The sequence below is a fragment of the Poecilia reticulata genome, linkage group LG5 (genome assembly GCF_000633615.1).
Source record: "Poecilia reticulata strain Guanapo linkage group LG5, Guppy_female_1.0+MT, whole genome shotgun sequence".
Classification (NCBI taxonomy): domain Eukaryota; kingdom Metazoa; phylum Chordata; class Actinopteri; order Cyprinodontiformes; family Poeciliidae; genus Poecilia; species Poecilia reticulata.
The window spans coordinates 15,011,270-15,025,147 of record NC_024335.1 but is presented as its reverse complement, the minus strand read 5'-3'; the positions used below and the strand labels follow the sequence as shown (position 1 = coordinate 15,025,147).

Below are 13,878 nucleotides of genomic sequence, written 5' to 3'. Positions count from 1 at the left end.
TATATATAAAACTCTGTGTAATCTCACTAATGCTGACTTTTGAAAATCATTGATAAATATCTCTATTAATATAGTGTTATGCCTTATGCATAGTGCATTCTACTACTAAAATGTTGCTAAATCAGCATGTTGGCAGTATTTTAAAGCTACTGTTCTTTGTCATTTTTGGCATGAGTGCTGTGTGTTCAGAATTGGCAGAATTTTCAGTTACACAATTACCACTGCATCGGAGGATAATGGCCTCCAAGAGGTAAAAACAACAACAACAACAAAACTATTGGGTTACATATATGTAAAGCACTGGTAAAGAATGGTGTGCAGACACTTTAGTTAGTTGTTAAAAAAAATCCATGTTGTAATCAATACTATTTTATGCAAGTTTCCTGTCTTGCATCAAAAGTTACAGATGAAAGTTTGGAAGTAACTTGCATCTGAACTTCCTTTATTTACTTCTTAGGATTTTAAGTGAGAKTCTCAAAAATTGTGTAAAATAATTACTGAATACTATGCACCAAGTGTGATACATTCAATAGATTAGAGCAGGTATTTTGATGAGGCTTGTTAGTCAGATTAAAAGTACGGTTTGAACATAACAACCTATGCAGGTATTCAACATACTTTTTGTTAAGCTCACATTTCAGTATTCCAAACGTTTAAGTCAAGTCGAGTTTATTTATGTAAAACTTTTCAACAAAGCAGTTCAAAATGCTTCACGTCATAAAAATATAATACATCAACCAATTTTGAAACAGCAATAAATATTGTATTCTGCCTAATGCCATCATCAAAATCATCAAGCAAATATACATCACATATATTGATCAATGTCACGCTTATTATTGATCAAAGACAACTTGAAACAGGTGAGGTTTTAGCCTTGATTTAAAGGCCGATTTTATTGGTCTGATTCTAATCTGTCATATTTTGAATGTAGGTGGAAAACAGAAATAAAAAAAACCCCATCAGTCTGTGCGTAATAATGTAATTTGTTTTTGCTTACTGAATTACTAAACTAAATTAACAATTTAACAATATTCTGATTTACTGGTTTGGTACTCCAGGACTTTTGTTTCTGTCTTTTTTGTGTATTTTCTTATGCATTTATCAACACAACACTAACACTGAGCCTTGTTCCATTGGATATTTCTTCCTGTTAAAAACAATTCCTTCCCACTGTCACCACATACTTGCTCAGGAGAAGGGATTGCTTTTAAAGTGAATGACTCTTTACAAGTGGCCTGTTCATCACTGGCATTATTTTCTCTGCTGACCTTGACTGTATTGCTTTGCAATTTCACCATCACACCATTTGTCATAATGTTTATGAATTCTGTATTTAAGTAAGAATTAGACCTGCTAGTCTTGTAGCTTTTTGACTTGACTTTTGTTCTGAATTGGTGCAGTGAAGAATTCCCACATCTAAATACTTTCTGTTTTGCTTTTCTACAGATAACCACACAATGGCGTCCTTTTCAGCCATTAGTATTCGGATCCTGGATGTAAATGACAATCCTCCTGAACTRGCTACACCATATGAAGCTGCTATATGTGAAGATGCCAAGCCAGGCCAGGTATGATTGTTACTTTTTTTTATTTTAATACAAAAAATATCTGCGAAATATATACTAATTGCCCAATTTCAAACAAAGCACRTAACTCCGAAAGACACATTCACATGTGGCACTGAACAGTTGTTCTCAAACGTTTACCCACTTTTGTTAAAATACCAGGTATTTGTGACATGATTTTTTTCATATTTTATATAATATAGATTATGTATATAAAGAAAAATACAATATATTTTTTTGCTTGTGTTTGCWTACTAATAAATTAAGTTTTAACTATGTTACTATATGTTAATAATTTTACCTTTCAACAAAACATACTTTTTTTCTTCAATGACTTAAGATGGATTTCATTAGACTATMACATATTATCTTAACTTAAACTAAAAATCTGTAGATTTCAAAGTATTTGTCACATAAGCACAAGTAATATGCTGATCTTTTTAAGCCTAAGTTTAACATAACTGAAGGCTTATGAGGATTTCCATATTTTTAATTGGCACAGGAGCAGGAGTCAGTGTTGCATTTATTTTCTTTGTTAGAAATTCTATTCAAAATAAATAATTCACTTAAATTTGTAATTTTAAATAATTATTTTAATTTGTAGAAATGTTTTGCATTTGTAAGGCATTTTTGAAAACATTCGAAGTAAAAAATCGTGCACAGAACAAGAAAAATTATTYTGAGCATGAACCAGTTAACAAGCACTCTACATGACCTTCAAAGATTTCCAGGTATTTGCTTTTTTGAAAATATTCTTGTAAATAGTATTTAAATGAATATGAGATTATAAAGGATTACTTTGTGATGTGTAAACTTCTGTTTGATAAAAGAGTGTTCTTTAGGCTATAAAATTAAAATTCAATTCATTTGTTTATTTTCCACAACATAAACAAATAGAAAACCGCCGGAACATCTGAAAAGTCCAAAATTATTAATAAGTTTAGGGCAAAGCGCCGTTTTACTATGTACCAACCAAACAGTGATGATTGATTGGACATTCCTGTCTGGATAGCCAAGACAAAAGGTGCTGTTGCCTTCCAATAATATAGAGGTCCAGGTCTTTCAGTTGATAAYGATTWAAAAAATGGACAAAATAATTAGGGAGTTTTATTCACCTTACGCCACCAACAGGCCTTGGGCAGAGTTAGACCCAATTATCATGGGCAGAGTAAAGGAATAATTAAAACAGCGAGACTTTAAAGCAGGGCCCCCATGTTGGAAGCTGCATTTACATGTGTAATGAGGCTCAGGCCTCTCCTCTCATTGATCCATAGGCTCTTAACCACTTATAGCCCCCTTGTGCCTCTGCWATACTACCAGTCTGAGCCTCAGCTGAGCACTGCATGGTCTGATCTCTCCCACTCCCAGCTCCTTTCCCCATCTGCAAAAGCCYACATTAACCTTCAGCTCCTAATCACAACGAGATGATTAGTCTTCCCGCTAAAAAGAAAATTACATTTTCTTTTGCTCTCACTAGAGAGATAAAGGCAGGAACATATTTCATGTTGTTATTATGAACAAACAATATAAACATTAAACTATGGCATTAAAAAATTCATATGTATACTTTTGTTGATCCTTTTGTGCTGTTTTACCATGTACTATATGAATATGTAGGCAGGCAAATGTATGTAGTTTTATTGTTTTTTTATAGTTTTTTTTATTTATATGTTACATGTACAGTGATGCCTCTGTTGCGTTCCGAAAATAACCCACGACAAGCGAAATCCGCAAAGTAGTTACCTTTATTTTTTTACAACTATTACAGAGCATAATTAAATACTCTACATTGAAACCAAAGAACAAAACCTGTTTTCAGGTCAGCGGATGTGCGTGTGCATCAATCACAGCATTAATGTCACCAGGAGTCGTGTCATTAAAGCTTCTCCTCCAAGCTGCTTTGCGAGATTCACAGCTGTATCTACGGCAGAGCCTCCGGCCACAGTTTTTTTCAGCAGGTATTCAAAGTTTCAGTTTCCATCTCCTGAATGTCCAATCTGTATTACGTATATTTTAGCCAATCTGGACGCAGAACACAATGCACTGTGAAAAAAACTGCACAAAAAAAAAATCCACGAAGCAGCGAGACCGCGAAAGGTGAACCRCGTTATAGCGAGGGTTCACTGTATTTCCATGTATTAAAATGTCCAGTCGGCGACTGGAGTTGCGAGTTAGCTGAAGCTATGTATGCTTGGTGCACAAGTGACATACTTGTTGTGTTCTACATCTGTATGCTTTGTCTCTGTTAAATAAATAAATTAATTAATTTAAATTAAATGGTGAAAATGTTTAATCAATAAATTTTATTTTTTCATTTTATTTTATTATCATAATTTCATTTGTACATTCTGAGTAGCTGAGTTGTGGATGAWYMAACAGTGATTACCACTTACCATTTGGTTGTGGATTGTTCAACTGTGAAACATGTAGGACAACCCTTAGCTATTTCAAGCAAAAMGGGTTGCAACAATTYCTCTCAAAAGAAGAAAAAGTCTTTTGGRTCATTGTTATGGCAAATGACCTTTACCTTTATTCTATTTCAGAGAACTACATTATAATATAATTTGCTGTGTTTCTAGACTGCAGTATTTGCAGTATTTCTATACAAACCACCAGATTGTCATATGTACACACAGAGCTATTTTACAGAACATAAATACAGTACCCACTTGCAAGGATTTTGATTAGACTTTTACTTTACCTGTAATTTAGATGTCAAAATTCAAAGGTTGTATTGAACTAAAGGGTTGTTGTCTGAATTGCTGTAGTTCTTTGATGTCTACAGTTAGCAAAGATGCAATTGTTTGTTCAGTAACAAAAAAACTCTGCCAAAAGAATAGCCTTGGGGTATGTGCATCAACAGACAGATTTTGTTATTGCAAAATGAGATTCATTTTGTTCTAGTTCCCTTGTATGTTGTTGATCAATTTGGAAGCTTGGAAAAACCAGCAGCTTTCAGAAATGGCTAAAATTAAGTCAAATTTACTTTTACCTGGAATTAGCAGATGCTGATGTGCGTCCCTCCTTTGCCTAATGCATTTCCCTCTGGACTCACAGTCAGTTGCTGCATCTGAGTTATGGTTGCTTTATTCACTGTTAGTTTGTTTAAGATTAATTCAGCACACAGACCACCTGGAATTATCTAAATGGACTGATATTAATTGRCCAGCTTAAGATGCAAAACCTTCGATAAGAGGGGTGGACACTGTTTTTTTTTTTTGGTTTTTTCCATGGTTTGGCTGAAATCTAGTTTGAGCCGTGATTCATTGTACATGATTGATTGCCTGACTTTGTTCTTRCTAATTATAGGTAAGCAGTAATTATTTTTCATAGACAGTCCAACTTGGCTGTCGGTATAACAATGGGGCCGATATCATCTATTTTATTTTTTATYCCTTGTTGCATCTCAATACCTGTCTCTGTAGAGACATACAGTATAATAAAGGCTTACAAGAACACCCACCACACTCACACATGCTTTGCTGTCACACTCTTGATATATCAGATCAAACCCTGGTTTACTAAGCTAAAAAGGGTTGTTCCATTGTGGCCTGCTTTGTGCTGTGTTATCTCCCAGTTTTGTTCACAAAGTGTCGGATTTCTGGCTCAGCTCTTGCTTTTAGTGGAACCACAGAGAAAATCAGATTTACCTAAACCTTTTAACTGCGGTTGTGTTTGATCCTATTTGAGGGTTGGCAACACAATCATTTTTGTGTTTAGAAGGAAARTACACAAGGGGGGAGAGAGAGGTTAGGTAGGAGCAAAATAATAACTAAATGACATGGGTTAAGCATGTTTTCATTGTGAACTCTGCTCAACCTGGGACCATTGAACATACAGCGTGTGTTTCTTAAGGCCATGACAAAGATAGATCAGTATAAATATTTTTTCCTTACTTGTGATGGGAAATGAAGCAGACATCCAAAACAGACAGTGACACAATATGCAACGGGTTTTATTTTTGAAAAAAAAATTTAAAAAAGCATTCCCTGCTCTTCATTTATTTAATTGTCAGCAACAATAGGGGTGTGGATTTGAATTTGCTGGCTTGCTATGGCACCATCTAAACCTTTGGAACTTTTGTTTTCTTAGTCTTCTAATTACTTTGTTTTTTTTAACAGCTGTTTTACATCTGTAGCCAGGGTCAGGCTCACATACATTTTAGCAGTAGCAAAACGAATGTCACTCATTCACTGGTACAGTCATTTGGTATGTAGTCCAACTCTACCAGAAAGTTAGAGGTAAAATGTGACAATCTAAAGAATTGAAATTGTGTTTCATTTATCTCATAGCTTTGTAAACATGTTCAAAGTAAGCAGAATTAACAGTTTCCTTCGTGGCAAATTCTGATTTGACTTAAAATCTCTCCTGAGTTCTGTAGTTTTGTCTTYGTTAAATGTGAACTACAATTTCCATGGTCAACCCATTCCTGATCCTGTGGTATTTTCTTGACAAAATACAAAGGGACAGATATCATATAGTGCAATGTGAACAAAAAAGGGCTGTTTGGACAAAGCATGGCCTTGGGTAACAGAGGCCTGTCAACTTCACCTTGTTGTCTCAGCTGATGGATTGGGTCACTGTGACAGATCACCTCAGTTTAGCCACAGCACCGCCGACCTCCAACCCCCAGGAGACRTAGTTAAATGTTAAGGTTGAAACATACACACGCACACTGATGATGCTCATGTATGCAACACTCGCTCACCTCACATACATGGAGAAGAAATAGAAAAACAAACATGACACATTGGGTATATACACTAAAGTTACAACAAATCAGACAGCAAAAACWCTGTCTCACTCCCAGACTTGCTAGACATTCTTCCATGTGTAGGAGACTGTATGAGTCATTTGTCCTACTCACCAAATGCCTYGTCCTTTTGTTGTTTGTTGTCTCTAAAATATTTAAGATGGTCATAGCAGATTTCACGCCTAGATGAAAACTGTACCAGTATTCACTTGTATATATATATATAAAGTGGGTAATGAAAGGGGGGAAGACATGCAGCAAACGTCATCAGGTCGGGAATCAAACCTGTGACAGCCTCATCAAGGACTAAGGCCTCCTTACAGCACCTTGGTGAAGCTTGTGTCATGACGTCAGACATAGGATACGAACACAACATTGAACTTTATTGTTTCAAGTAAAGTCAAAGTAAAAATTTCCTTTTAGGTAAAATTTGTAACTTTTATTTCAATTCAACACAAAAATGTAAGTTGGCATCTCTAAGSCAAAAGAATTAAGTGAGATTAACGTAATAAGTCCATAATATGAACTCCAGCCCAAATGCACTTTCTGGAGTGTATACTTGGTTAATACCAAAGCATTTCTGTTTACCTATTGCCACTCTAAGTTACAAAAGCATATCACAGTAAAAGCTTCTTAACACAGCAGGACACTACTGAGCCACACCAAGAGTGTTCAAAAATGTTCTAAAGAAAAAATAATGCAAAGACAGCATTTGTCTGGTCACCATAACCTCTATTTTGTGTATTAGACCAGTCTCATTTTGGAAGGAAGCTGAATTCACAAAGACCCTGCTGCTGAAACARCACAGTTAGCTTACTGCTACAAGTATCACACACTCCAGGACAACTTTGGGATAGTTCTTCATCACACATCCATTTTCACATCATAACTAAGGTGATCATTAATGCTTAGGTGATTACCATATTTTATTTTTGTTGTTTATTTAACTAATTGGGTAACTGTTACAAACTATTTTTGATATTTTAAGTCAGTCTATGTATGCATGCTTTAATCTGAGATTCTACATCGAAAGCTTTATAGTGCTTTGGCTTTCCTTCCAGGTTAGTGCCTGTGTGTCCCTGCCCTGGAAAGAGTTTGCCCTCCATGCTTTTTATTAAGAGACTAAAAGCATGAACACCCACATTGCTCCTTAAAAGCACAACATGTTCTCATTCCCATGACATCAGAAATGCTACTTTTAAAAGACATATAGCAGCTCTCATGTATGCAAAAGGTGTCATTTGGATTCTTTGCCATAATACATTAGACACAGTAATGTCTGATGCTAGGAGCAAGTGTTACTTTGAAAACAAGTTTAACAGTTCCCTTTGAAAGCAACAAGAGTGATGATAAAACAAGCAGCAAGAGTCTACACCATTATATATTCTGATATGTATCTTTTATGAATAGACAGTTAAAAAGTAGCTCTTTCCTATTTTTCTTTCTAAATATGTGAAGGGAAATATTTATAACATTGTATTTATAGAGAGACTGAAGGACTGGAAATTATTTCTGATGGCATATTAACTGCAAAAAGTAGAATTATTTTGTTTAGAGAATTGAGTTGAATTTCTCTAAGGTGAGTTAAGTTATCCACAATTCAGAAAATGGATGACAGGTGGACAGCATAACTTGCAGATGCATCACTGTATCCTCACAGCTTCTTGAAGTATGTTTTTGCACTCAAAGGCAACATGGCTTGAATGATAACATTTTGGGACATGTGCCTCAGGTGTTGTATGATACCATTTAGTTGATGTTTTCATATTTCTAGTCTGTAAAAACAAAATTAGCTGGCAGTCATTGTGATGTCTTCCTTTCAGCAACCAAGCTCTTTCCGCCCACCAGTGTTGTGCAACACTTTTYATGCCGTGTTGCCAAACCCATGGCTTAAAAGTTCAGACATGCCTTTTTTCAGCAAATGTATAGCTCCCCTTTATGTACTGTAAAGATAAAAGTTATATTTACCCTTGACAGTTTTATATTTAAAATTGTTTTCATTCRATGAAGTCTGTTTTTAACTAGAAATGAAACAGGTGTCTGAGAAGAAAAAAGGAAAATGCAAAATTACAGAACATCTTATTTTCATCTCAAAAAATGACATGTACAAATTATTTATTCTCATGTCAAATTTATTATTTTATTGCCATTATAGCAATTAACACTATTTTGAAATTGCAGGTATTTAGATARTTTTTTATCATCTTTATGTAATTTTTGGTTGGAGGGCCTTACTGTTCCACTAATATTTTGCTGATTGTGAMATTTTGTTAAAATTACTAATATTAAAAAGCATTTTTAATGATTCTGTAAGTTTGCATTTTAAAGTCGCTTTTTGACAGAGTTGAGAGCTCTCTATCGCTTTGTTTTTACTACCAGWCCCCAATTATAACAAAAACCTTTTTATTCTTAAAGCCTACAACAATCTGATTCAGTACACTAATTATTTTAATCCCCTCTTCACTTGCACATTTAGAATAAAGTGTTTGCTAAATCATTTTCTACAATGGTGCTGCAGCACTGTGAATGCTTGTCATGGTACCCCTATGTGAGCTGAGACGATACAATATACAAGAAGCAATGTGTGCGAGATTTATGCAAGTCAGAACCAAATCGTAACTTCCCATGAAATGGGACAAACACCAAAAGAGAGAGAKGCAATAGTTTGAGACTTTAGTACTCTTCAAATAAAAATAACTCAGCCATTCAGACTGACTGGAAGAAGTTACTTTTAACCACCTACAACCTTCTGTATGAGATGTTCAAAGATGTATACAGTATTTACATTGCAACTCGTTTTATGCTTTTATAAATCATATTGTCTGTATGAATAATGTCAAGAAAATGTTGATCTCTTATCCTCATTTAAAACAAGACTGGGACACATTTGAACTTTTGCAACAACCACATTTGTATTGTTATTGCTGCGAATCTCCTGTGTGCCCCAGAGCCATGAAAAAAAAMARRAAAAAMMARRAAAARRAAAAAAAAACAACCAGTTTAATTATCCGAAGGGCACAATGATAAGAATTTTCACCCTTCAAAGTAATGGAAGAATTCAGCTTTCAGTGATGAGCCTCCCAGCACATTTTAGGTTGTTTCATGTTTGTTTATTTATTTATTCAGGTATTCATTACCTTTCTGGTTTGCTGATTTTGACTGTGAATAAGAAAGATGCCTCCTTCTCACAACCTTCACCTTTTAGACACATCCAGTGCAAATGGGCTCCACTTTTGGGAAAGTCTCCCCTTCTAGCTTTCTAAAGATGCAAGAGATTTAAGGGGGTCAAGAAAGGGTACAGCGAGATAGAAATCTAATTAGGTGATTTTTGCTAGAGGGAGCTTCAGTTGGCACTCGATAAACTCCCACACAGTCACTTTCCTTCGTGCTCGTTTTTCTCTGTCTCAGCGCTCAGTTTTCACTCACCCTGCGACGCTCCCTGAGAGTCCCCCGCTGAGGGCACGTAACAGAGAGCAGATCATGGTTCTCAATCGGTGTTCATATTTTTCTTAAAAAACGTAGATTTCCTCTTAGTTGCTAACTTTTTTGCTTACACGTTTTTTTTTTCTTTATCTTTGCTCATTATTCTTTTATTTTTACACTAAAAAAGACAATACATGCCAATGACAGGGCTTCAAAGACCGCTGTGAAAAAAAGATCAATTCTGGTTTTGCATTTTTCACAGCCCACTCAACTGTATTTTTCAGACATCTTTGTGGGTGAGTAGACATGTAGTATATTCTACTTTAGGCTTTTTTGTTTGTCTTATTGCATGAGTGCACATACACAAACATGTCTTGGATGAATATTCAAACACCTGATGTGTTAAAGATTAATTAATTTGACAAAACAAACCTGTTGTCCTTTTAAATAATTACTTTGTCATTTTCTGTTTCTCTTTTTTCCCCAAGATTTCCATGGCTTGTTTTGTTGGTCCTTCTTCTGTTGATCTGTTTTTTTGTTGTTTTTTTTTTTTTTACAATCTGTTAACTGTGAAAGCTGTACAACTACCGACTATTGATGTCAATTAGCTAAGTGACAATTGTGGTATTGCAAACTTCTGATAAACCTTTTTTTCTTTAAGTTCTTGATTTTATAACCATCATTTGGACCGCATCATTTGTAGATAGACTACATTAAAAAAAGAGATAAAGGGAAAAAGCAGATAGCAATTACTCCACGGCCCTTGTTCAGAAAGTGGGATCAGTGAAGACCCTCATTAAGGTTTGGAGTAACTATGTGCATATCTTGGGTTTTCAGTTTCAGAAAGCCAGACAGCCATTATCCTCAGTCACCGTATTTTCACAGCTTACTCCGTGAACCAACCTTGCTTGGTAGCAGGATTGTTTAAGCAAATCCTGAGTTTGCCCTGTGGTTTTGCTGAGACCTGGCCTAAGGAAAGTGTCAGAAATGGCATTTCCTTTTCTGGGGGAGATGTTGGAGAGCAAATACTCTGCAGAAATCTCACTTAGAAGTGTGTGATCACACCATTATTAGATGTTTTATCATTCCCGGATTAATATATCTTAGAACATTACTGTTTTTTGGCACAGTCAGTATAACTCTGAAATTTCAGCCGGCACATCATCGCTCATATAACTTAACAAGGACATTCTTTGAGTTGCAATTTATTTTAAAGCCAGCGGGATTCTGTCAGGAATGTTACTGTAACACCTAACCTGTTAATGTATAGCAGAGGTCACCTCTGAGAGGTGCCTAATTTAATTTCCCCCTTAGCAAAGTGGTGTGTATCTTCACCTCTCAGGTGAGACACTGGGGTTCAATTCCGCTTGAGAAAAGGTATTATTTTTTCTCTTTTACGCTATTGGTATCAATGAATTTGAGAATCTTAATCGAGGCATTTTTYTCTGAATATTTGTACCTAGGGTTTTTTTTTTCTTTGCATAACTTTTCAATAATCATTCGTAGTGACTATGGTACATCTTCTCTTCCCTCTCCAGGGAARCTTCTAAATGATAAAAAATATAAATTTTTTATTCATCTTGCCTTTGCATTCATGTCTCTCCCAATTTTGTTTTCTGCTRTTCACCCAATCAAGGACTGTCAGCTGGAGAAGAATCAAAATCATCTAGGTTTTCTCTGGTTAAAGGGCAGGAATCTGGGACAAAAACAGCACCTGCTGAAGTAACATTCCACACATGCACAACTCATTTTGTGGAGAGACTCATTTTACATAGCGATTGGATTTATTTATCTTGTTTTTGGTCCAACAAAGTATGGCATAATTAGCAGTGAYGGTGAATGGAAACATAAAGGTTATCGCCCAAAAGTTTRAAGTATTTGTAAATGAATGGTGGTATTTGATTAAGTAAGGAATGACTTACAGTGTCTCAGTAACGATGGTTAAGGTGAACGTAGATGGATGTCAACACTAAACCTCAGCTGTGTGTCTCTTATATTTCTTTGAAATGGTTTGCAAACCCTGTACACTATATTTTGTGGTGCATACATTTTGTGAACCCAATAAAAGAAATGAATAGAAACATGGTTGCAAGATGTGTGAAGTCAATGAAATAAGAAAACAGATAATGAAAACAGATAATGTCAAATAAGACGGGGAAACCTTGGTGGCTACTGCCAGCAAGATGAATGTTGTAAAATACAACATMAATAAACAAAAAAACAGTAAGYCTTATGCGGTTTATGCAAATATGCAGTTTACTGATAATTCCTGCCAACGCCTTGTGTTTGACCTGCACTCAGATCAGAAAAACACGAGAAAAATCTCCTTTAATCAAGAGCAATTTGATGTGTGATTTTCCAACATGTTCCAGTGGCTTTAAAATAACAAATAAGAAAGTTATTCCTCCTTTTTCATGTTAGCATTATGAGTATGGTTGATAAATGAGTAATTATAAAATCACAACAGCAGTAGAAAGGAAATAAAGTTAAAACCTGTCTATTTTGACACCCATTGCAACATTTAGAATGAGCATTGCCGTATTGAATAATGTTGGAGGTGCTTTGAGGATGTTAAAGTTAAAGTAACAAAATTAGTAAAATGGTGAATTTTGTGGRGCATTTTCTGGTGGTAAACAAGATACTATCTCCTTCATGTTCATAAAACAGAATATCCGTTTACAGGTGGAAAATATTAAATGTGTTTTTATTTTTCTGTTATATTAAAACTCTACAATGCAAATGGAAGCTATCACACTCTCTAAATTACAGTCAGTTGGAATAGCGCCCAGATTTGAAATGTTCTGATTAGCAGGGAAAGACTGGCAATCTGTCCATTCTGGAAACATCCAGAATGGTTGTCCAGTCCATCATCAAAAAGTTACATGGAGTGACTCTTAACAGCTAACAGCAGGGGACACAGCTTTTTTAATTGTATCTGAGGATGCAGGTGTGTATGCATTTCTTGGATGCATCACATGCTTCTTCGCAGTGCACCATTAAGACGCCGTATCATTTACCATGAAGTCATGCCGCAGAATTTGTAATTACAAACTAAGCCACATTATCCCAAATAGCCTCCTTGAGCCATGGGTATGACTAAGCCTGTTGTGTGTCTGTGATGCAGCGTTAGAGCTCAGAAGCCATTTATTGTAAAGGTACAACTGTGTCCCGGAAGTGTGACTGTAATCAGCTCAGACCCAGTAATACCTAGGCTACATTCGTTCTCATAATTTAGTGGTGTGCAAACCACAAASGCGGCTTTCACATAAACATAAACGGGGTCATAAACATACCACTAAAGGACATCTCAGGCTTCAGAATTGCCATAGTTAGGAATTAGATTGTTTTGGAGTCAGTTCACATATAGAGAAGGAATGAAGRATTTAGGTCTGAAAAAATACCTACTTTTGCTGTGACACGTCAGAACTATAAYTAAAGGAGAATGCACTRAAGTTCAGTTGAAGAAAATTCAATGGGTTAGATGACCAGGATGATGCTCATAAATATTACAATAGAAAAAAGTTAAATGTGTTGTCAGAACTTAGTAGTACTTTTCCAAATAACCGATTTGGAAGACCYAGTTATAGAAATCGGTTTCCAGGCTTTCTGTTAGAGTATATWTTTTWAATTTAATAATTAATTTGTTTGAGATTTGACAAGCGGTGAGAACATCATATTGCTCCTTCCTTCTCTCTGTTCTGCTTTAATAAAAATAAAAGTAAAAGAAAACAGAGTACATCTCTTCTCAAATCAATCAAACTTTAAATTGACGTAGCAATATAACATCGCTCCATGGTCCATGTGGGTTTATCATATAGAGAATATATGCTTGTAAGAACAGAATTAATTTGAATTGATCCAATCTCCAGTAATTAAATACGTCACGTAATGAGAGTGCACCTTGAAGTTGGGGGTGGTGGGTGCGTGTTTAGGTGTTGGCACCAGGAATGCTGCTGTCTCTGTGTGGAGTGGGCATGTGGATGATGCCAGGGGTGATAGAGCAGCATCTGTGGCAAATGGGGTGAAGGTGGGTCATTGTTTGTTGGTCCCTCTTGCTCAACTTGATGGTGCGCCTGACTGGTGCCTTGGGGCTTGGGGCCCAGGAGGCTGGAAGTAAAAAAAAAAAAAAAAAAA

The 13,878-nt window shown here is 35.6% G+C and overlaps 1 protein-coding gene across 2 annotated transcripts in view; it reads left to right on the top strand.

Annotated features, from left to right (window-relative positions):
• cdh22 (cadherin 22) overlaps positions 1-13,878 on the top strand; it is a 159,229-nt gene that overhangs the window by 131,213 nt on the left and 14,138 nt on the right. For both annotated transcript variants that reach the window (XM_008409225.2, XM_008409223.2), the window contains one exon: positions 1,450-1,571. In XM_008409225.2, the coding sequence (XP_008407447.1) occupies positions 1,450-1,571 (122 nt within the window). The remainder of the gene's footprint in view (positions 1-1,449; positions 1,572-13,878) is intronic.